The 25645-nt window shown below is 39.9% G+C and overlaps 1 protein-coding gene across 1 annotated transcript; it reads right to left on the bottom strand.

Moving 5' to 3' along the window:
- Positions 1-1379: 1379 nt before the first annotated feature.
- On the bottom strand, positions 1380-25645 carry LOC148359232 (progesterone receptor-like). Its single transcript, XM_088344436.1, has 9 exons — positions 24469-25645; positions 18558-18694; positions 16704-16820; positions 14510-14614; positions 14236-14442; positions 11298-11442; positions 8725-8855; positions 8462-8613; positions 1380-2700 (listed from the first exon to the last, which is right to left on the bottom strand). The coding sequence occupies exons 1-9, from the start codon at positions 25230-25232 to the stop codon at positions 2536-2538; spliced, it is 1923 nt and encodes a 640-aa protein (XP_088200562.1). The 5' UTR covers positions 25233-25645; the 3' UTR covers positions 1380-2535.

The following is a 25645-nucleotide window of genomic DNA, read 5'->3' as shown; positions in this document are numbered from 1 at the left end:
GTTGCTACCATTCCAATGTTCATGACATAATACTCCAAAACGCCTAACTGTTAGCTACGGTCTATGGATTTTTTGGCTGTGGGGCCCCCTGATGTTTTTTTGTTTATCATAGAATGAAACACTGTAAACAGCAAAGGGTTCAGTTGGACCAATTTGGCTCAGGGGCCAGAGCTTTACTTTCTTTTCTCAGGCGGGCAACATCCGCAAAAGAATGCCAAACCTAGAGCTTTGTTATCCAGTATCATTCTTTATCTTTCAGCCTAAAATCGTAACCTACCCTACGAATTATTATGATGGATGACAATGCATCTTTTCTAAACACAACACATTTTTTTACAAACAATGAGGAAAAAGGATTTTCAAGTTTGGAATTTAATATGTTAACTGGTTTAATGAACCAACTCACCGATCCATACCAACTCTATACCAAGTGTGAATTTCCCTACGGAATGAATAAAGTATCTATCTATCTATCTATCAACTCAACACTGTCCTCTCGCAGCCGGATGGCATTTGATTTGCAATTATTTAAAAAATCATAACCTTTGATAGAAATCACATAGAGACTCACTTCTTTTTTTGACATACATAGACATTTATGGAATAAATCTTCCTACAGGTCATATGTTTGGCATGTCTTAGTTGGACAAATAAGTAAATGGATAAACTGTCTCCGGTTTCGACCTGTTTTTTTGATCCCGACCACGTCTGCTCTCCCCTCCCGGCTCAGGACCCGTTTTTGATCCCGACCATGTCTGCTCTCCTGTCCGGGCTTACAACCCGTTTCTGACCCCGACCACGTGTTTGCTCTCCTGTCCCGGCGATCGATCTGATTTTCCGTCCCTAACACCGCCATCGTCCGCTATGGAAGATCCACTTCCGTATTCAGATCACAATCCGATTGCGAGAGCGACTTGCTTCCCGCGTCCAGTGAGCACCGGATCGTGGGCGCAGCCCTTTCTCTTTCTTTCAATAAAACTTGTGGTAAACGTTACACAATCGGGTCCTGATTCCGTTCCTGTCGTGACATTATTATAGGGAAATGGACCGTGAAAAACTTAATTAAGGTAAAACAATATAATACAAGTAAAATTATGATGATAATAACATTTAAAATAAAACTAATCATTGTTAAAGTAAGTTGTATTATTATTTCACTGTGTTTTATACCTTGTCAACTTCAGCCGATGGTTCCCATTACTAAAGATCACAATTCCCCTTATTGAGAGATAAAAAAAACCTTACAAACACAACGTGGCACCTATTTACTTACAGCAAGGCAGACCGCATTGAATTAAAACACAGGTAATTTGTTTAAACAAGTTTGTTTAATTTCATGAATAAACAACACATGTTTTTCAGCATCCTTCTTAGTTCTTTCGCACTGATACAAAAACAATCAAGATGAAACTTGAAAAGGGCAAAACTGGATCGGTCAAACAAAAAAACACGTTTTTGAAAATGTTTTAATTTTTTTTTCCACATACAAAAATTGTTATATGACGTACACAATTTGAAATGATCACAAAAAAACCCATAAGAAATATGGGGAGAATGTATACGTTGTTGACAGGTATTTGTTAATATTTTTGAGTTGAAAAAGAATTACAAGTAATTTTAGCAACTCAAAAAAATCCTTTAAAATACAGAAAAATAAGAAAAATAATACTTGAAGAATTATTTTTCAAAAGAAATACAGAATATATTTGTGTTTTGTTTAAGCTTTGTCCTTTTTTTGCTTTTGCAACACTCATAGTTCTGTTTTAAGTTTGCAAAGTATTGCATGCTCCATGCATTTGCAATCCAGTTTTAATTACCTAATGGTCTCCCAAGTGGACGTTTACATCTCACAATCAGAAGCTACAATGACTACATGGTGGTTCACAACAAAGCTCTTGCAAAGAACTTTAAGAAAGCTTACCTGTAGAAAAAATTACAACAGTGGAAAAGTCAAATTGCATTTGAAAAAAATAAAAAAATAGCAAAATGTACTCAGCTAACTACAGGTCAGTGAGCTTTTTAGTTTTATTTAAGTTACCATCAAAATAGTACAAATTTATGGACAAAACATTGCTTTTAAAAATGTTTTCAAAAGCTTTTGACATGTATGCTGAGCCATACCAGTCATACACTTGAATTACATAAGGTGCACAAGGTAAAAAAAAGAAACAGAAAAAGAGTTTGCAATAAAAAAGCTAGTGGATAAAGCAGTGCACGCAGATGAGTTAACTGTGCAAACAGAATTTTCCAGTTACCAATTTAACTTTCAAAATGAATGATTGTGTTACCAGGGCAGGCCACAGAAACATTTGATTCACTTGACACACAACAGGTTCAAAGAAGAGCAGATAAAATTAGACTACATTCGACTGGAAAACAGGGAGCTGGGTTCCCCGTGTTTAATCCAGATGCGGTACCTCTCACGTCTATTCCTCCGTCGGCTGGCCCCTCGTTCTTTGCATTTTTACCGCAACTAATGACATGAGGGAGTGGCGGGTCTCAAGTGACATACGGCACGACCAAAAAGGCTTGGTTCTAGCCAGAATTATGGAACAGGATGGGCTTGACCTTGCCTGAGAGGATCCTTGGCACGTGGACGCTCACGATCTCCCCAATCATCTCTGGGAAGTTGACGCAGGTCTGGAGCGACTGAGCTTCGATGAAAAGTTCGTAAGTGAATTGATGCAACTTCTTCACAATCTGCACGAGTTAAGAGAGAAGATGAAGGTCATGAAACACATTCGACATTGTTTGGAAAAGGTTATTTAAAGTCGACTGTTTTTGGTGGAGTTCGTCGTTAGTTGAAAGTTAAATATTTTCTCTAAGTATAAGTTAACGAGTTCAAAGAGCTCTTATGCTTTATTTTCCATTGCGCCTATCTGATTTGATCTTACTTTCATGAGACCTGTTCAGGGCGGAACACATTAGATCTGAGGAAAAGGGAATGGGGGGAAGTGCTGGAGAGATGTCATGCTCATCCCTGCGGGTTTATTCTTAACCTCTATTTGTCAGTGGAACATAAAATGGTGAAAATAAGAAAATGCCGCTTCTTGAGGAGCTCACATGCCAACCCAAGTCTCCAAAAAGACGAAAAAAGTAGTGTATTCGAGTGCGGCTAAGGAAGCATGTTCTTGCACACAAATCATGAGTTATTCTCTGCCGCCATCTCCTGGCTTAAAGTCACGATTGCAGCCTTAAAATCCTCAAATACTGCACCCTACCTTTAAAGGTATTCCCAATTAAGTATTTTTCCAATTAGGCACAAAACGTGTAGTGTTCTTTCCTACAATCATGCAAATATGTGGCAAAATCTTGATGCACCAGGAACTCGAGAAACTCAAAGTGACACCTCTGGCATGTTTGCTGTAGAGCTGTGACGTCATTGAAAGATCCCAACACTTTCTAAATGGCTAATCCAGTAACACAACATGTGAGGCAAGCTACAAGACAGAGAGCGATTGCAGTGAACAAAGTTTCTCTAAACCCGATTTCATTGACGATTATGACGAAAGAATGTCCCTGACAGATATGTCTAGAGCAGTGCCTCTTAACCTTGTCGGAGCTACCGAACCCCACCAGTTTCATACTCTATGTGCATTTAATGAACCATACTTTTGTGCGAGGTAAAGTGTATATATATATATATATATATATATATATATATATATATATATATATATATATATATATATATATATATATATATATATATATATATTACAATTCAATAGTTTGTTCTACTAGTGCACAAAATAAACTGTGCAGGACAAAATCAAAATAGTTCATGAACTCTCAATAAACTACAGAACAGCAAATCATTGTGACTTTTGCTGTTGCCTTTGAAAGAACAATTCAGGTATTCGTGGCTTAACCTTGGCAAGTGCTACATTCATGTAATTTTCACAGAAAAGTCTGTTCTTTTTCTATGTTTTATGTCCAGCATCGTTGAAAAAAATTGCTCGCAAAGAAATGTTGTAAAAAGGTGTATAAAGAACTCCAGGCCTTTCTTGGCAATAACTGGATACTTTTCCATTTGTTTAGTCAAGTCACATTCATTTGTATAGCCTTTAAAATGTCTCGAAGGACTGCACAGGCCACATTAAAAGATCCCCTGATCTGAAACCGGCATGCTGGCAAGGAAAAACTCAAGATGTTGACATCAAAACATTGTGAGCGTTGTTGTCCTGAACGGTTGCTCTTGAACCTGGTTCTGCTGAACTTCGTATTTATAATAGATTTGTGCTGCCTCTTCATCACACATGAATGGCTGTCAAATGCATGCTGGATATGACGTTCGTGCAGGCGAGTATCTGTCAAAAGACTTTGCGAACTTATTTAAGTGCGTGGCAATTACTCGTTTCAATAACCGGTATATGCGTACACACATCTCAAAAATCTTGCTAACACAGTTTCAAGGAGGGGAAAGTCTGCGATGTTATGTCAAATATATTTGTCCGACCACTTTAACGGCAGGGGCTCCACTGAACCCCTAGGGTTCAATCAATCCAGGTTAAGAAACACTTTCTACAGAAAAAAAAGTTATAGTGCCAGAGAATTACATATACGTACAGCCGTATGAATTTGAACAAGTGGTTGAAGCGAGTGACGAGGGCGAACTTGACATTTGCGACAAAAAGGAGAGGAGGCGTAATAGTCTCCTGAACTCAGATTGGTAAATTGTGATCAGGACCCTTCTTCTGAGATAGTGTTTGATCTAGTTGTGATAAAGGGCTGTACAAATAAACATGACTTGACTAGTTACCAGTTTCAATCCCTTTTTCCATAGAGGTAATTTTGTGATCTTTCATAATGACGCGCAGTTTGCCTGTGAGCCGGGTAAACACCTTTAGGAACGGGGGAAGACGGACGGAATAAATACATTTACTGTTGTAAACTTTAGATGTTTCACTGCAAATATCACAAAAACCTTGTACGGATGAAAAGTTTATTCCCTATTGAAAACCATTCATTAGTTTTAGCACATTAGCGATTCACTTTAGCACAAAATTCTTTTTTTTAAAGACGGCACAGTCATCGAGTATACACTGCTCTGCCCCAATGTTCGATTTCTGGTGTCAGTCTGGATAGGAAACGAATAATTGAATGAATACAATTCAGTTGGATATGAACAATCTGGGGCAGCATGGCGGCACAGTGGTTAGCGTATGAGCGGCACAGTTCTGAGGTCATAAGATCGAACCTTCCTGGGGAGAGTTTGCATGTTCTCCCCGTGCTTGCGTGGGTTTCCTCCGGGCACTCCGGTTTCCTCCCACATTCTAAAAACATGCATGTGAGGTTAACTGGCCGGTCCTAATTGTCCCTAGGAGTGAATGAGCTAGTGAGTTGTCTGTCTCTGTGTGCCCTGTGACTGACTGGAAACGAGTTCAGAGTATCCCCTACCCACTGCCCGAAGATGACTGGGATTGGCTCCAGCAAAACAAATGGAGATTTGTATGCAAGCGTTCTAGTGTTACTCAAATGACGTCACAGCTCAGGATATCAAAAAGTCTTCAAAATGCATCATCTAGGAAAATAATAAGAATATATCGATGAAATAAATATAGATATTGTGCAAAAATCATGTACTATTTCGTCATAATTTCCATTTTTAAGAATTTGGGAAAACTTTTAGGTTTTGCTCAACTACGTATGTTACACTGTGTTTCTAAACAATGTGCTTTACATAATACGGCTAATTATACTCACTAGAAAATATGTGCAGATGATGACAAAGTTAAGCCTTCAAGGAAAACTTTGAATAAAAAAGGGAAAATTCATTAAACGTTGATTTGCACAGAGTATGTGTCTCTTTCTGTTGTTCAAGGTTACGACAACACACATGTCTGATTTTTTTTCTATCTTTTCCTGTTGTGTTAAATGATCATCAAAATGCTTCTTTTAGTCGTTTGTGTAGTGTATGCCCTGATACCAAGGCATTTCCACGAACCCCTTCCAAACACAGACTCTTCCAAAACAATGAAAGACCCACTAAGATGGCCGACCGAGGTCTGCAGGCTTGGGTCCTTGCCACTCCAGAGCCATTAGGCTTGGAGAGCCTGTTGTCTGGATGAGAACACCCTAAAGATCAACCGCGAAAAAGGAAAAGAACCTGGTTTTCTTTAACTTCCTGTCAGGCCATGTGTTGCCTAACACTGACCCCTCTTTCGGGGGGCCTCTTTTGTTCTAAAAGGTACGCAAGAAAAGATAATGCAAACACCTGCCTATGGTGTTAGGGGCAAATATTTCATGCTAACACACTGTGTGCTATTGATCTTTACATTCATTATTGCTACAAAATTCCGTTGCACTTTTTACGGTTTTGCTACATTATGGATTTGCATAATGCATTTAGATTGCCTAAAATGTCTATAGTTATATGTAAAAAAATTGAAAAATGTTTATACAATACTTTCGATTTTAAACAAATGCTTAAACCAGTGTATAATAAAGTATTTAATTGTATTATAATTGTAAAAACAGAAAGGTTTCTCATCACGGATTTTGCCTATTACGGGTTCTTTTTGCAATGTAACTCCTGTAATAAATGAGGGAATACTATACCTTAATTTTAAGTATTTTTATAGTCTTTGTAGAAATATATCTTAAAATGAGGAAAAATGTCCCCATCTGGTACACACGTCAATTTTGCTTATTTCATTGACGTGTTTTTATATTTTTTCAGCAGACACGTTTTTTTTGACAAAAAAAAGCATGTAATTTTTTTAACCATGCTGTATTTAGTACTGGACTGGATATTTTAGTCTTACAATCTTTTTCGTCTTTCATGTTTTCAAGTTAAAAAAGAGAGGTGCAGTGTTAAGGAAATACAGTACATTAAAATATTGCATTTTATCATCAATATTCTACTAATATGGCGAAGATACCATTATTCCAAGTGAAACATTAGCAATAACAAAGGTAATTATTTTTCAATTCTAGAATAAGTGTCACGACAAAAGATGATTTTTTTATCAGTAGTGCCTTTCACTTGGGGAGAAACTGTAATGTGTTGTTAACTACCGCCCTCTAGCGGTGACTTCTTCAAAGATACATTCATTGTATTCTATTCTATTCATTCAGTGCATATTTTAACAAGTTATGAAAACACAATAAGTTAAACTTTCACAGGTTTGAAATAATTTTATGTCATTTAATGGCATGACTGTGGGGATTTCTTCGATTTTCTTTTTAATTTCCAGGAAATTGTGCCCCTAAGAACCTAGTGGTTAAGGGATTTACCCACCTAATGATGATGTAAACTATGCAATAGCAATAGTTTTCCGAATCTAATACATTCATAAAAGGTGAAGAAAACAGTTTTCTATATCTATATCAGGGTAGCTCTCTTGAAATAAATAAATTTATCACCTCAAAGAAGGTTTCAATAGTTTATTCCCTTTAGAGCTGTAAACGAGAATCATGGTGATACTATGGCAAACTAACTATTTTTTGGAAATGGCACTTTCTGTTTATTTGATTCCTGACCGCTCTACCTCATGAAGCGATTAGTCAATTATACTTGAATTTACTGCAAGTCCCTTAAAACAAGTACAAAATGTCGCCGTCGACGATAAAGCTCCGTTGGGGTGTGCAAGCTGCTGTTTATTGATAGCAGCGGGCAGGAGATTTAGCGCTATGCTAACGTTAGCATCCGGTGAAACGGTTAGCGGTGGAAAGTAAACAGCAAACACAAAGACCACAGTTAACTCTCCCGGTACATAGAAGGGTCTGCACGATACTGCTAGAGACTCCATATCGAGTGAGCAGTGTGTATCAATGGTTCGGCTGTTATTGTAGCGCGTAGTCTAAGGCATATTCTATTCTATTCTAAGTTTCTTTCCCAGGGTCACCACCCTAAACAGGCAGGCAAAACTGAAAAACATGTATTTTGACAGTCACATTGAAAAAATGGGTACTCATATCCTATTTATCAACCTATTTGGGATCCTTGTTGTTGCTGCTAAATTTTATTGCACTGATTTTCGCTACAGCACTATTATAACAACTTAGGCCAGTCTCCAGGCACTACCTTGTAAAGATGTTTGCCAATTTATCCTGGCTCTAGTTATTTTTCTTTTTTAAGTCTTTCTACTGTTTTTATCCGGCGGTACCACTGGTCAAATAATGTTCACAACGTTGTTATCAAAGACAACAAAGAAAATGCAATACACTAAGCAGAACAGTAACGTCGAACTCGGAAATCACATGGCTAATTTTTTTCTCCTTTGGCAAACGTTTTTTCAAACGTGGAAGCTCGGTTGAACTTTAGAAACGTAATGATGTAAAGTCTGGATATTAGGGCTTAGTCCCTGCTGTTGGATGTCAAAACGTTGATGCACTTTGATCTAAACAATTTGGCACTAAAGCGGTTCAGTGACACAAACGCCGATGACATTTATACAGCAGTTCAAAGTTGCAGCGTGGTGTGTTTAGGTGTGTGAAGTGGAACAGTGAGCATTACCGACTGGAGGTAGTCCAGCAGCTGCGTGAGCTGAAACAGCCTCTGCGACCGGGTGGTCCCCCCGCAGTGGCTAGCCAAGCGGTCCAGTTCCTTGAAATAGGAGGTCCGCAGATCATCAAAGCAATGCTGGTTCTTAAGGCCCTCCACCGGCACTAACACAAAAGCCAAAACACGTCAACCCAAAATCGCTCCACGTTTCTCTCAGGAATCATTTTCTATGCTGACTTGACATTTTGCTCTGTCTCTTTTGGACTCAGACTCACTGATGCTGAAGAGTACCAGGGCCTTCATGCATAAGAACTCTTCTTGGGTGACCTTCAGCATAGAGAACCGTTGGGACAGAATCTTCATGTGCACACAGTGCTCATACATACTGGATATCTGCATCCTCTGGCTGTGTGGAAGGAAAACAAATAATAACAATGGAACTTCAGAACAAAGAGCGCAAGATGTGAAAAAAGGATAGTCACGTTGGGTCAGAGGAGAGAAAAATTGAAGATAGTTAAGAGAAGAGCTGGAATAAAAGGGAAAAAGATGAGCCAGGCACATAATGGAAAAAGAGAATGAAAGGGAGCGAGAGGAAAATAGAGGTCAGAAACAAGGGCAGGTGGATCCATTACCATGCGGGTCAGAGGAAGCCCGAAAGAGTGGCACTAGCACGCGCTATGTGTAATGGCGAAGCCTACAGAGTGAAACCTGCCTGTGGTGGGCTAAGGGCCTCTCAGGCAGACACAACTTCGACATGCACACTACACAATTTACTGGATTACGATTCAAACGGGGTTGCACGTAAAGGTTGTAAAGGAAACTCCGGCATTAAAGGTATTCCCGACAGATTTTTTTTCTCAATTAAGCAAAGTAGGTGTAGTGTTCCTCCCCACAATTTTGCAAATATGTTGCAAAATCCTCCATGCGCTGAGGGAATTCGAGAATTTTTTTCTTAAAGTTGACCCACCTGGCTTTTTCTCTGTAGAACTGTGATATCATTGAAGGAACACAACACTTTCAAAATGGCGGATCACATTAACACAACATATGAGGCAAGGTCCGAAACAGACAGCAATTTTAGTGCTCAGCCATTACCTACAGCTCATTTCTGCTTGAAGTAATTGGAACTTTGCTTATTCCATCGCTGGGGGCCTTGAGATAGTTATGTTCAAGTTATGAGCTTCGACCTCCAAAGGCTGTATGGGATAAGTTTACCATGCCGCCGCTACAGGGTGAGTTCTTTATTTGCCTTCGCCTCCTTTTAGGTAGGCGACTGTGGCTTTTTGTGTGGCAGTTAGTATGATTTTAATATTGTCCAGCTTGTTCCCCCTGTGCGTCGAGGCTGCTGAGCACTATTTGCTCCCAATTGGCACTCCTTGGCTGCCCACTGTGACCTGTCTTTAGAATAGAATAGAATATACCTTTATTGTCATTGCTACAAATGGGCTAACATATTGTGACAACGAAATTGGGCATGACACTCCAGTTTTACACATTCATAGTGAGGTTATGAGCAAGAAGATAAAGGAACAGAGAAGATAATGTAATAAGACAAGGGGGATAAGGCTATAGTTATAATTTACATGGTATTCACACAAGAAATGTCGGCATGTGGGATGTTACATACAGGGTTGTCGTGATAACGTTGGTATCGTAACGGTTGTGCAATATTGCATTTGGTGCAAAGTCATCATAGTGCAAAAATAGTCAGCATATGCATTGGTGCAAACATAGACATCATAGTGCAGAAACAGGAAATGGTCAGACATTGTGCAATTTGAGCATTAAACATTTCCGGCTAGCCTGGTGTTAGCAGCGGTTTTGCCGTGTCCCTTTCTTTATTCCTATCCGGCTTTGCGTTTATCGCTGCAGCCGTTTTTTGTTTTTGGTTCCCGGTTAGCTTGGCTGCTCACTGTGTGTTTATTGGTTGGCCAGTTGCGTTTTTCCACTGAGGCTGCCGCTGCCTTTCGTTGATCAGTCCCCCATTGGCGGCGCTACGCGTGGTGTTTTTTTGTTAGGTTCGCTCTTTGTCTTACCATTACAGCATCCACCTGCGACACAACGCCTAAGGAGATCCCACAAAAAATACCAAAACTTTACTTAAAACACTCGTAACCTCTTTGACTAATTAAAACATAAAACCATGTGGAGACTGAATTGCTAGGGTGCTGGTGTTCCTCCGATGACATCACAGTCCAGGTTGATAAACACAAGACATGAAATATATATATAGATTTTTTGCAAAAACCATGAACTTTTCCCTCATATTTTGCTTGTTTGAGTATTTGGGAATACCTTTAACAAGACACACCACAGGAAGCGGTGCCCTACGACCAAGGTGGTTAAGGGATCCTAGAACCGAAACCTTACAAAAGGGGTGGGCAAACTTATTGAGTCAAAGTGAGTCCAGTGAACTTTTAACTCTCTTAAACTTTTTATACTTGTACACTTTACGTGCTCAGAGAGGTTAAAGTCAACAACAAAGAATCCTTGGAAAAAATGCATATAGTTTTGACCAATCACCAGGAGAAAAAGCGTCTGGAATGGTGCCGGATGTGTATCGCTTTAAATAATGAATTGACGTGCATTAGTTCTGTGTAAAAATATTTTGGGGGTAATAATTAGAAAATTCTAAGAGGTCAATGAGACTCTATTATCACAATCTGACATTATACAATACAATGCAATGCAATTTAAAACGAGAAAATAAGGGCAGACCGAGTTAATCTATTGTTCTATTCACAGATTTAGCTAGCAGGTCAATTTGACCCACAACATAAGAGGACTGTTAACAAGGCACCTGACGGCAAAAAATTCCAAATAAAACACTTTGCAAACGGTTACTCACTCATTGAAGACAAGGTCTGGGGCAAAGTAGAGCAAGGAGCTGTTGGTTTGTGTGTAAGACCTCCACCCCAGAGCGAGAACCATCACCCCCATCCAGGACAACTGAATGAGTGTCATCTGATCGTCCACGTGTAAATTCCGGAAGCCTGCAAGCAAACAAAATACATTCAATTTTCTATTAACAAGACTCGAGAGGCCAACAGCAACCACAGGGCTGTGGGATGATACCTGGCTGTGGGTCGTTTGGTCTCGAGCGGCTCAGTCAAATTAAGTCAAGTCATGTTTATGTGTATAGCCAATAATCAAAAAAAGCCTCAAAGAGTTTGAACACTACCGACTAGAGTTCACTTATTTTAGAAACAAAAGATGCTTTTTTTTTTTTGCTCAAACCATACGCACATTTTCTACCTACAAAAGAACGGAAGGTTTGTGTGTGCGTTATACACGAGGTTTTACAGTCACATCTTACTGTTTTTGAGCAGTGATTGATAAATTAAATAACAGCACTGACCACATTTGCACCACATTAGAAGCGAAAGGAATCAAATCTGGATCACAGCAGTGAGAGAAACAAATCTTAACCACTAGACCACTAGGGATGTAGATGATAGAGTGATGCAACGCCTGCTGTTCAATGTGAATCGGAACAAAACAGGCCTACTCTAAATTTAAAAACAAAATCATTTTTTGAACGTGAATTTAGTTCCTATTATCAGTATTGTGACCAACACATTGCTGCCTGTCAATGCCAAGATCCGGCTCATCTCTGAAGAGCGGGATGACACCTTACACCGAAAAAAAACAGCGACCAGATAATGGAGGGTGCTGTATCCGAGTCAGATCAGGCTTCTCCTGCTACTGGTAACACTTTAAACCAGGATTATGTCTTTCGTTAAGGTGAGCTAACCCCTACCCCAAAAACGGCTTGGGTAAGGTTGTACTTACCCAAGACACACCACAATAAGTGGTGCCCCTGCGACCCAGGTGGTTAAGGGATCCATGAACTGTGAACCATGTTGTTGAATGCATGCGAACATAATTAACATCATTGACAGACAACGTGAACTATTGAAAAAATACCAAAATAAAATTGACATGGTAATTATTTGATGTCCTTCAAAGTTTGATTCATTATCAAATACACCCAAGCGTTGTTTCACTCGTCGGGCTTTTTTACGTTTATTTATATATTTCAAGACGGCTTTCTGTTTCCTCCATTTTCTAACATTCATCTCTGGAACCGTGAGTAAAATAAGTGTGAAGATGGTATGAAAAAAATGCCTTTTCCTATGTTATCTACATTTTGAGTGGTCTAGTGAATACACAGTGGATTTGGGCTTGCTATTGTATGATAATAATAATAAGAATAATACTTATTATTATTATTATTGCGATGTTTAGACGCGTTCTAAGGGATAGGCAGTGCACCTGATTGATGCGGCAGGGGTAAACCAGTGAAAGCTGTCGGGCCCTGCTGTTGAACAAAAGAGTGTGTTGTGTCACCCTGACCCGAGTGACATGGCCGTTTTCTTGTTTCCCGTTTCATCTGGAGGGACGAAAGCATGAGCAACTTGGGGGCTCATGCTTGTTTGGGTGGTTGGCCATGGTCCAAACATTTTGTGTGGTTTTTGCTACTTTTTCCCTTTTTTTATTTTCTATGTTTTTGTATGTGTTTGTCTTGTCGTGTCAGTCACCCCTCTCGAGGGATATGACCAGGGAAGATAGATAGATAGATAGATAGATAGATAGATAGATAGATAGATAGATAGATAGATAGATAGATAGATAGATAGATAGATAGATAGATAGATAGATAGATAGATAGATAGATAGATAGATAGATAGATAGATAGATAGATAGATAGATAGATAGATTATTATTATTATTATAATTGTTGTTGTTGTCATTGTTATCTTAACTAAGTACATTATTGGGCAGAGCTGCAAAAATACTGTGAGACAATAAACTGGTTTGTGGTACAGTAAAGGTTGGGGACTACTCACTGATATTGTGGACTCAGCACAATGCCAGCAGTCAGCAGTTTAAAAAAGGAGAGTGAAGTTGTAATTTTGGGATTATGTGGCGGGTTTGACACGACTGAGAAAAAACAAAAATTTCACTAGCGTGCGGATAGTTGTCCTCAAATAACCTGTATTCATTCTTTTTGTGTCCAAAAGAATGCTACTTAAAACCCCAATCTGACACTGTTATGTGTGAACACATCACCCTCTAGTGGTGACTATTTGACGTTTCCTGGCATCAGTTAAGCATAATCTTTTGTCAGGCAATGATAGATAGATCTTTATTGTCCCCAGCGGGATATTTGTTTTCTAAACAAAAAACAAGGACAAATATGAACAATACACAGTCCATTGCACGTGCTGATGAGTGGATAAGATTATTACAGTTAAGTCCAGCAATAGCAGAAGGGACAAAGCTTATCCTGAAGCATACCCGCTATATTAATGATAAAAAACAGTCAAGATGACGGCGTGCACGGGTGCAGCGGCTAATAGCCCTCTAACTAGTTTTATATTTCTTATCATTTTCTTATTTACCTTACTTTCCTTATTGGGTACACGCCTGGCTAATAATGCCTACAGTCGCCAGGATGTGGGACTGAGGCAGAATTTTAAGTTTTTTGATGTTTAATATGACACGTATAAAAACCCAAGAGCCACACAGAGGCCCCCGCGGGATCTCTGCAGTTGAGGTGTGAGAAGTCTTTATTGGGCAGATTAATAATTTTGGAGACCGCATAGGTGACCTTAGTGAGTTTGTTTCTGTTGGTGATGGAGAGCATATTGAAATAACAGGGGGAGAAGAAGAGAATGATGAATTGTATAATGCTTATGTATAACAATAAAAAGAAGATATGGAATTTCAGAGGTCGTGGAAGATGTAGTCTGACAAAATGATTCAAAAGGCTATGAATTACCCGGCATGGCCTTAGCCCAGTGGACCACTGTGACAAGCTGCCTCTCCCCGAGCTCATTGAGACTTGTAAGCAAGGATGCAGCGCTGTCCGGTAGCTTGGGATCGTGGCCCGCGGTGACCACGGCAGGCTCGATGGCCTGCAGCACAGTCAGAATGGATAGGCGGGGGCGCATATTTGGATGGATGCTAAAAACTACCCCCTGAGAGCCTGGGGAAAGGAATAAAAGTGAAAGTCGAAAACAAAAGTAGGTCCAGAAAAAAAAAATGGTAAGCACCTTGAGACCCTGAAACGGCATCTCTCCCTTCCCCGTGGCCCCAAGCGGCACCGGTTAACTGCTCTTCGCTGCCCGTTGTCCGACTGACTCCCTTCAACCGCCGACCTGTAGTCCAGCACATACCATTGAGACAAACAGGACAGTAAAAGGAAAACCGGGTCAGGTTTCTTAATCTGCACCATAAATAACTCGGAGATGGCAGACTTTCAGATAGGTTTGTTATTATAACCATATGGGAAGGTTCACCGCCATTGGCTGCTGGGAAACAACAACGGGGAAGGGAAAAAAGAGAAAAAAAGAGTATTGGACGACGTTGAAACTGACTTATTCCACTGTACTCCTGCAAGAGCATTGAGTGATTTCTGATTCAGCACATGTAAAGTAACGCAGCTACACTGTTTAAAGAGCCGATAGAATGAGCTTCAAAGTAAAATGTCTGTGATGGGTTAGGAAAGAAAATTGGAATCAGCTCTCAAAGTTTAAAAAGGTTTCAGTCACTTGTAGATGCTAGATAATACACACTGTCCCAATGTAATCCGACCCTTTTGTGTAACTTTTGTCTTGTGCACTGGACAGTGGACACTATGGATGGATAAAAGTGACAAATATAATGAAATACAATAAGTCTTTCTAGTGTTAATCTAACAAAAATAAATACTTCACTAAGTGTACCACAATTTCAAATTGCTCTATGATCTTCCATTTGATTTATTTAAAACCGTTATCATAAAAACCATAACTATATAACAAAAAAGATTGATAATCTGATAATCAAATCCATTGCTAGTTTGCCTGTGACACTGCGTAATATCCGACCACTAGGTGTCGCAGTGTTGTGTATGGCAATGAAAAGGAAATGCAACAAATTACAAGGAAGAATACAAACTACGGAGACCCGCACTGACCAAACTGCAACATTTTTCTTATTCTTTTGCCCAGTCTTTGAAAGATGGCAGACAATCATATCAAATCTCTTAAGGTGAGCCTCATACTATTTTCTCGATCGCCGAGTATTTAAAAAAAAATGCACGTTTATATAATAGGGCATGTATTTTTGCCTGTGATTTAAATTAATGTTTAACAAGTGATGAGGTTTTTTTTACCCCTAGGAGGCACTAAAATAATGAACTATGTCGCTTCGAAATCAGTTATTTTGTGAAAACATTTTTGGATACTTTAAAAAGGAACAACCTATCTCTATTACAAAGGATCAGTTTTTCCGACAAGAATTTGGGGGTGAAAAGGGTGCGGAGCATTTTAGACAAATTGTTTTTAATTTTCAATACGAATGTTAAAAGGGAGGGTCTTTTGATAACAACCCAGGAAGTTGGGTCAAACCAACCCAAGCAATGGATTGGTCCACACAAATTTAGCAAATTTGTTTGTATCAGCTCGGTGGCCTTGGGGGTAGGGCACCCGCTCTGAGACTGGGAGGTCGCTGGTTCAAGCCTCAGCCGAAGTCATACCTAAGACTTACAATATTGGTACTCATTACCTCCCTGCTTGACGCTCGGCATTAGGGGTTGGAATTAGGGGGTTTGGTCATCTAATGACTCCTAACACAGCACATGGGTTGAGCGAGGGGGGTGGGAATCCCCTCCTCTGTATCAATCTCCCAGAAAGAGTCAGGAATGTGTTCTTGACTCTAGCCACCTCCCACTAGGGGGATATGGCTCCGGTATATATATATATATATATATATATATATATATATATATATATATATATATATATATATATATATATATATATATTTATATTTATATTAGGCGCAACTGTGTAATACTTGACCACTACATGTTGCTTTATTGTCTAGTGCAACAAAAAAGGTGTGCTACAAAGCACAAGTAGGAATACAACGGAGACTTAAAGTGACCAAACGGCACCATTTCTCGTATTTATTTACTATTTACACAGCCTTTCACAAAGTCTGGTGGTTTTCGGGGTACCCTTAGCAGCAAGTTGGTGGAGAATGATGTCAGCCCCCTTGAGGTAAGCCTCATGATATGTAAAATTTTAAAAAAGATTTCTTGACCTATGAGCATTTAAAAATATGCGCATATATATGAAAGTTGATGTGCTTTTGCTTATTATTCAAATCAATATTGTTTTTATAATTAACTAAGTTGATTTTTACCACTCAGCGGCACTTATTAACACACAATGTTCCTTTAACATGTTTCTGTTTACTCACCTTTGAGGCTCATTCCTGACATGAAGCAGCGTTTCAGGCGACACGAGGCACAGTTCTTCCGCCTGAGTTTGTCGATAGTGCAGTCGTTGCGGCTGGCACACAGGTGGTTTTGTTTACCTTAGGGAAAAAAGAGAACGAGGGGGCAAAAAAACGTCAATGGTGCCCTTGCTTCTATGCAAGCAACAATTATACGGATGTCAGCTGATAAGAAAGAGCTGGGACTCGTAATGTGCAGGTCGTTGCGCCCTGGTTGGCAATAATGGTGAGTCGGTGTCAAAATAGAAGTGGGTGAGAACCGTATTTTTCCACACTAGGCACACAGGATTGTGAGGCCACCCTGAAAATAGGTCTATCATATATTTTTCATACATAAGGCGCACCGGACTATAAGGTGCATGAAATTGAGACTATAGTAAGAAAAACTGTGTGTATTCGTGTACTGTATAACCGTTCTCGGCTCTATGTACACTTATGGCATACAATAGTGCAAAATTTGATCAGTGGATATGTGTCGCTGACTAAACGCGCACTATCATGTGTGCAACGGGGATTAAATCCCGCTCGCGGCGGTAATCGCGCGGACACTAGAGCACTTGGACACAGATGTTATGCAAAAAAGCATTCGAGCTTAACTCATTATCCCACTATTTGTACTCACCGTGACAGTAACACTGATTTGCTTTGTGAAATTTGTTTTCGTTTGCATTTACCTGCACATATTGTGTTTCATTTGTTTGTATAGGGATAATTCGTCCAATTGGTTTTGAGACACACAAAATATACAAATAGATTCATTTACCAAAAAAAAAACTTTCAATTAAGAAAAATAGTAATAATAAAAGTAGTAATAATAGTAATATTGCCCTCTTTTAAGCACAGCATTTAATCATTTGCATTGAAAAAACTCGATGCAGTAGTCTTCTGAAATGTAGCAAATTTTAAGAATGTTGTTCATGAGCGCAGTGAAAAATATATTTTTTATGTTGGTATACAAAGGGACATAGACTAAGAAATCCAGGGGAGTGCAATTGTATAGCCTTAAACAGAGACCTCTATTATAAATCAAATAACTTGGGATGGGCGTTTTCACAAACGTGTCAGCATACCAAGCTACAGTGGGAGGTTTGGAGTGGCGCGTAGCTATAGTGACATCCAGTGGTCATATTAAAACTGCAGGATGTTGTATGACTAGAAGTAGCTAATTTTTTCTTATGCTTCTCACGGCATCGTCTAGCGGGCCGGATTAAATCAGTTGGCGGGCCTAATACTGTACGTGGGCCATAGTTTGGTGACCCCTGGGGTAAACAGTCTCCCCACCCGTTCACCTGTGCAACAATAACATTGCGGTGTAATACGTATGCGTAGGCAAAAGAGCTTCTATAGTATTTTGTTTAAAGACTGTCTGGGTTTCTATGTATTTTGCAACATTATTGACTCATAGGTGAAGAAGTGGAGAGACTGTTTAACCTATCAGAATGTGGAATCAGTGTTTCTGGTCCCGTAAGTAAAAAAGTGTGATCATGAGATGAGCTTTAATGCCTTTTCATATGTCATCTGTACCATTGATCATTTAATGGGAAAGTGTGAGGGCCCTCACCTAGGTTCAAATCCTGTTCCATTAAATTGCTATTTAGGCCAGCGATCATTATCGATTAATCAATCAATGCCCATTAATGGTAGTATACTGTAAAGGTGTGTGGTAACGCACACCTATAAATACTGTATGCATTTTAAATCTAATGTACCAAAGGATGCGGTATTGATAAGGCGCACTTACAAATTTATGGCCAATTGTGCGGGTTTAAGTGCAGAAAATACGGTAATTGTGTGCACAACTGTGTGTGTTACACCTACCAGCGGCGGCCCTCTTGAAGAAGACTTTGCAGCTGCCGCAGGTGACTGCACCATAGTGACAACCCGAAGCATCGTCACCACAAACCTGACACACCCGCCGATCTGACAGGAACACGGCTGGAAACACGTCTTCAGGCCTGAACACACACAAAGCACCAGGTACCATTTTAATTTTGGCCAATGTCTGTGACCTTTACATGGATTTAGTGCCTATCTGATTCATATGAGAGATACCCAGTGCCCTATTAGTGTGTATAGCAGCACATTAGGCAAAAAATAAGCAGCTGTTTGGCCTTTTTTTATGTGGCGGATCAATTTTAAAAAAAAAAAAAAAAAAAAAAAAAAGAGGAAAAATAAATATAATGTTCTTTGCGCCCTTAAAAGTACAATGCTGTGATAACATTAGTATAGGCGAATGCATATGTACAGTGTAACAACCTACACACATACACACACACATTTTATAAATATATATCAGCGTGCGGGTCGTCAGTCTTTGTGTGCCCTGTGACTGGCTGGCAACCAGTTCAGGGTGTTCCCAGCCCACTGTCTGAAGTCGCTGGAACGGGCTTTACTTTTTTTATGAAAATGTTTACCTGCATATGGAAACTTCACTGTTAGTTTTCATATATATTACAAAAAGGAGCTAAAGGCAACAAAAGTGCTTTTTTTTTTTTTTCGTATTACCTGAAATAGCACATCTGTGACTTTGATTTTAAGAATTTATCAATGGGAGTCAGCAATTACAATTTTGGGAGTGGCGCATTGCTTTGGCGACTTCTAGTGGACATATTTAAAAAAGCAAGCAAGTTACTGATTGGTCCTCATTTTTCTAGTAGGCATCTCAGCATTGTCGCACCCAAAGTATAATTCGCATCTTGGGGGGAACATTTATTTGATTAAAAAAAACACCAAAAACACACATATCATCATTAAAAGCTGTCACTGTCACGGAAAACAATCTGCGGTTTCCATCTTCCGGTTATACATCGCTTATGTCAGGCTCATAGTCACCTCTGATTTCTGCTTTTTGGCTGCATATTTCACTACTTTCAGCTAGTAACCTGTAGAATATGATTTTCTTATCAGTGCCATTTTTGTTCAGTTGTTTTTATAAATGATCAGTGTCGTGCCAAACATGTCTCCCGCGCAAAATGTCCCTTCTAGTAGGAGCACGCATACGTAGCTAAATTGATTTTGTATCTCTTCTTGGGGGGAATGTAAAAGAACAGGAAAGCACAGAACATTTGCACGTTGTAAAGAAATCCCTGTTAATCAAATATTTACTTTGACATAATGACACCTTATCTTCTGTTGGTGTTCCAATTGGTAAGAAAAGGTAGTTTCATTTCACCAAAATACATATTTTTCAACTTGCTCATAAGTGATTACTATGCAAGGTGCAAATACTCTATGCTTTACTGTTTTATGACATTTCCCACAAAAATGAGATGCAAAGTCATTTTAGTGACGTTTTCGCAAATGATGTATGCTGGAGAAGCATTTCGCGGATGGGGGGTGTCTTTTTTGGCACGACAAGGCATGTTTGAAATGATCAACACAGGCCTAGAGAGCGCCCTCTTCCGGTTTAGCGTGAAATCAACATGTAAAATAATATAGCCGGTAATAATGTGTTAATAATTTGACATATAAGTCGCAGTGGAGTATAAGTCGCACCCATGGACAAACTATGAAAAAAAAACTGCGACTTATAGTTCAGAAAATCCGCGAGTTTCTTTAGCTAGGTTTGGTGTCAAGGCATTCCCAAAAAATACGAACAAAAACGTCTGCTTTTGTCTGTTCAGATTTCATGTGGTCTCTAACACTCTTTTGCGGCCCAATTCGGTACTGCAGCTCCTAACCACGGACCACTCTAAGCAGCCGCATCCAATATTCTATCAGCCTTGGCAATGCCAAGCCATTTTGCGCGAGTGTCTTAAATGCTAGCCGACACGATCAGCTACCAACTGGTGTTGTATCTCATGTTTACATGCCCACTAAAATATTTACCTCTTTTTTCACAAAGAGCACAGCTAAAGCGAAGTAAAGAGCGTTGAGCTTTGAGCAAGCGCACAACAGGGCCAAGGCTGAGAGCCGCACATGGTGTTGTGACACAAATTGTGTAAGATCTGATATGCGCTCAACTTAGCCAAACACATTTGCTGGATTTTAGTGCATTTGCGCGCGTGCGATGTGGCACTCCCGCACAGCAGTCTCGCAAATTCATATTGTCATCCCGCACGACATTGAAACATTACTGCAAACATTGAATAGAACAAAGGCGAAAAGTTCAAAAGGACAAACTGCAACAAAGGAACTCTCATTAAGACCAACTGTGAAGCTTGGCAGACCAATACAGTCACCAGACAAAGTAATTCACGCGGAATTTCTTCTTTTGTTTCTCATTAAAAGTAAGTTGAATGAATGAATGGGAGGAGACGAAAATGTCTGATGGGAATGCCCTACCCTAGTGTGAGCCAAGACAAAAGAATCCAGAGTAAGCATACCTGTCAATTTATATGTTTTCCTTATATTTTATACTCTATTTTGACCATCGTGTTTATACCAGGGATGTCAAACTCAGTCGAACTCTGGCCAGATCGAGACTCTCCTTGCTCAGGCGAGCCGGATCAGTAAAAGAATGTCGACTTGAATTTGTTTTAGTTTTCCAGTATTATCAGGGCTTGTACAGCTTTTCCATAGCCAAATTCGAGCACTTTTTAAGGACTTTTCAAAGTTATTTTTTCAATTACTCCAGTACCTTTAAAGGAAGAAATCCTTGTATTTTGGCAATCCACATATGTGAGTGCGATTTACATGTGCGAGTTTTAATCTTGCATGAGGATTTATTAAGACATGTGATTTTTATATCTGGAGTAAATAGTAGTTATATTTGTCAAGCTGAACAATACGTGTGTACATATTTTTGTGACAAATATTTCCCCCTATACTGTAGGTGTGAGTAAAATGACGGTAATATGTAGCCTATACATCCAGTTGCAGAAAGTTCTTTCCATTACAATTCAACACTTGGAAATGCTACGTTAATTTTTTGCATAGCCCATAATACATGACAATAATTGATACGTAATCCTTGCACTAATACATATTTCATAGTGCCCTGTTCAGGTGTGGCATCCACCTGTTCTCCTGGGCGTGATCCATAGGGTGCAATGGCAATTTATGAGGCAATCCGATACAAACTAATAACAGATGCCGTTAATCCCGAAGAAAAGAGATGGCAAAGCAAAACCACTAAAGTGCAGTTCTGCTGTCATTTTTAAGTTAAATCAAGTCACATTTATTTGTATAGCCCTTAATCACAAAATATCTCAAAACAGACTTGTTGTGAAGTATGGCAACAATTTCAAGCATTTACAAGTACTTCACCCAAAATTTAAGTACTTTTCAATCCTCGAAAACACAACATTAAAATGTAAGCATTTTTAAGGATTTCAAGCACCCGCACAAACCCTGAATTACCCTTTATAATTCATTCTACGTGTAGCCTAGCCTACATATTCTAATAATCGATGACAAGGGATATTTACTAAGCATGACGCATTTATTTGAAAACATTGGGAAAAAATAGTTTTATGTTTGGCATTGAATGCATTAACTGGTTTATTTTAACTATTGAGGTAGAGCAGTTTTGCACCTAAACCAATTTATCACACTATACTAGGTCAATTGGGAGCTAGAAAAAGTATATAATATTTGCCTTAATTGTCTTAATGTTTTGAATTTAATCAATAAGAAATAAAAATAAAAAGTTTTAGCAGTACATGGGCTATAGGGTTAGACTGCATAAGTTCAAACTACTACATTGGGCCTACGAAAACTGAGAGTATATCCTTTACTGCCCTCTAGAGGGGGCCTTTGGTTTACATTGGTTTAAAAATCATTACTTTTGAGAGAAACTACCTTGAGCAGGGGTGTCAAACAGGCGTACTGCGGGCCGGATCAGGTATGAATCAGGTATGAATCCGACCCGCGAGACAACGCTCAGAGAAGCGCAAGAGAAAAACAAGCTGCAGGTTGAAAAATAGCCACTTGATGTTGCAAAAGCCAGGTCCCTCTAACAAACGCTGTACTTGTATTTCTTCCTCCCTCTCTCACACTCTCTCTCTTCCTCCTTTTTTCCCTCACTCCCTCCTTCACTCTCTCTGTCTCTATTTTTGTCTTTCTTTGTTCCTCTTTCTCTCTGTTTCTTTTTACCTTATTTTGCTCTCTACCTTTTCTTTTTCTCTCTCTTGCTTTCTCCTTCTCTCTTTCTCCCCTTCTTTTTTTTTCTCCTCGTCTCTTTCTTTCCATTTATCTTTCTATTTTGTTCTTTCTCTCTCTTTCTCACTACTTCTTTTTTTATCTCTATTGTTTCTCACGCTCTCTCTCTCTTTCTCCCTTTCTCTCTTTTGTTTCTCACGCTCTCTCCCTTTCTCTTTGTCCCTTTCTTTGTCCAACCCTCTCTACTTTTCCCTCCCTCTCTTTCTCTTATTTCTTCCTTTTTTCCTTACTCTCTCATTTACTCGCCCGGTCCCCGAGAGAACGTTTGTTCTATTGTGTGGCCCCCGAGTTAAAATGAGTTTGACACCCCTGACCAAGAGACTTGCTCGTTTTGTTGACGTATTCAGAGATTTATGGTGAGCTGGATTAAATTATCCAACGGGGCCAAATCCAGCCCGGGAGCCAGATTTTGACATGTCTGAAGTACGTCGTATGGCATTTTTGTGTACAGGGGAAAAAAATAAAAGTCACTGCTATGTATGATAAGCAACACTAAATCTATTGGGGAAGGAATAAGGAAAGATGCTCGAAGGGTTGTTTGTGTCTTTTGTCTTCCCCCTAGGGGTGGCATGACGTAAAATAATTGAGAAGCACTGGTTTGAAGCAATACAAAAGTACTAAATTAAAAGAAATAGCACTTGGCTGCCTTTGCAGAAGTTAAAAACTTTAGCCCCTTTTCATTATAAATATGAAATGTAACAGTGAAGTTCCCATATTAAGGTAGAAATTTTCATTTTAAAAAAAGCAGAAATACTTCTAAATCATCAAACCCATCCATCCATCCATTATCTGCACCACTTATCCTCAGTAGGGTCGCGGGGGTGCTGAAGCCCATCCCAGCTATCTTCGGGCAGTGGGCAGGGGACACCCTGAACCGGTTGCCAGCCAGTCGCAGGGCACACAGAGACAGACAACTCGCTCACTAATTCACAACCCATGCAAGCACGGGGAGAACATGCAAACTCCACACAGGAAGGTTCGATCTCATGACCTCAGAAATTTGCCGCACATGCGCTAACCACTGCGCTGCCGTGCTGCCCTAAATCATCAAATCAATTATTTGAATTACTGTTTGCGTCCTATTTTAGTAATTTTCCAGTCAGCATGAGTTTCCTCGAGTTAAATAAACCATAGTTGAAATGAATTCAATATTAAATCCCTAAATCATAATTTGCGAGCCTCCAAAAGACCCCCAGCCCTCCAGCTAAATGAAACCAAGTTTTTGAACATTGAAGTTAGATTAGTATCAGAATTTTGAAGAAATGCACACTTTTTATGACACTAATGTCCGAGTCTGGTTCCTGTGAGGATAGTATTCTATCATGTGGCTACCCCGAGCTAATATGAGTTTATAATAAACCTCATTCATGTCGAGCAACTCAGGATCTCACAACAAAATGTTAATTAACAATATATATGATATAACAAAAGACATGTACAATATAACATGTTAAACTACATAAATAAACACGTTTGAAAAAAAATATGGTGTAAGATTATTTTGTATTTTGTAAAGGCAAAATACAACCTTTTGTAAAGGGCATGGAGCCGTGGAGGTTGACAGGTATGGAAAATGGTTTGATTAATACGAGGCTGAGGTGCGTGTGCGTTAGTGGTTTTCCTTTACCTGAAGCCCCTTTCTGTGCACCCCATCCACGCCGGCGGTTCGGTCTTGATGGACGCATAAGTGGGCTGCCCGTGGAAAGCTTCCCTTTGGTAACTTTCCACTTGGCCGTAGCCTTGTACCGCCGTTGCAACGCCTCGAACGCCCCCTGGACTCTGCTCACTCTTGCCGTACCAGACACAGCGGCACTCCTGCAACGATCCGGTACCGGTTCCATCACAGTTACAGTATTTACACTCCAAATGACGTCCTGCTGATCCAGAACAACCGGGCTGGCCACTGTAGGCGCGCTCATTTGCGCGCAACAACCCCTCTCGGTACAAGTTCGGGTTGGAAGCGTAGAGTTTGGATGCGAACACATGGTCCATTTGTGAGGGCGGTTCCTCCATGAGCGAGTTCGCAAACAAGTTGGACTCCTTGCTCACGAAGGTGGAAATGACAGAACCTCGAGTAACGGTCGGACCCACATCTTCCAACCTCAGCAGGTCCGTGCAGCTCACCTGCTGGATTTCGTGGTACACTTCACCGAATTCGTCCTCTTTTGGGCAAGAGTTGCGATGTGAGTCAATATTTCGAGCGGAGTCGAACTCAGAAGCTTGCCGGGAATTCGACTCGGAGTTGGGAAAGGCGGTACCGGTGGGGTGGTTCAGGTTTCCTTCCAACCCGAGTGACACCGACACTGCCTGGCAAAGCTCCGTCGCGGTCGGGCATGCACAGGTGGAGTTGCCCGCCTCTTCCAAGTCTGACAAAGTGGGGCGAAAATCCATCCCAACCGCCGGCGGTCCCCGATATCACAAGGGCTCGAAGGCTAACCGAAACACTCGTAAAAGTAAAATTAAAATGTAAAATACATATAATGGAATCCGTGGTCGTGTGTCTCGGTCGGAAGTTCAGATAAACCACCGACGCAGCTCAGCTCTCCACAAAAAAGAAGGGACGTCCTGACGATACAATCGGCGGGTTGGACAACTTTTTTTTTCTTCCCTCCTTCTCTTTTCTCCTCCTCGTGTTTCAAATGTAATGCAATAAATCCAAGTGCATGTCAAAAGCAAACCAGTTCAAAACTCGAACTTTGCAAGCATTTACGTGGAGCGAGAACCTTAAATTATACCATAAATCCGCTATTTGTCGTTGACGTACCCAAGTCTCGCGAGAGAGCGAAAGAGAAAGGAAAAATCAG

Source organism: Urocampus carinirostris, chromosome 9, assembly GCF_059441175.1.
Source record: "Urocampus carinirostris isolate Australia breed hairy pipefish chromosome 9, RoL_Ucar_1.0, whole genome shotgun sequence".
Lineage (NCBI taxonomy): Eukaryota > Metazoa > Chordata > Actinopteri > Syngnathiformes > Syngnathidae > Urocampus > Urocampus carinirostris.
Note: the sequence above shows the minus strand (reverse complement) of the source record. Positions and strands in the feature narration are given on the sequence as shown.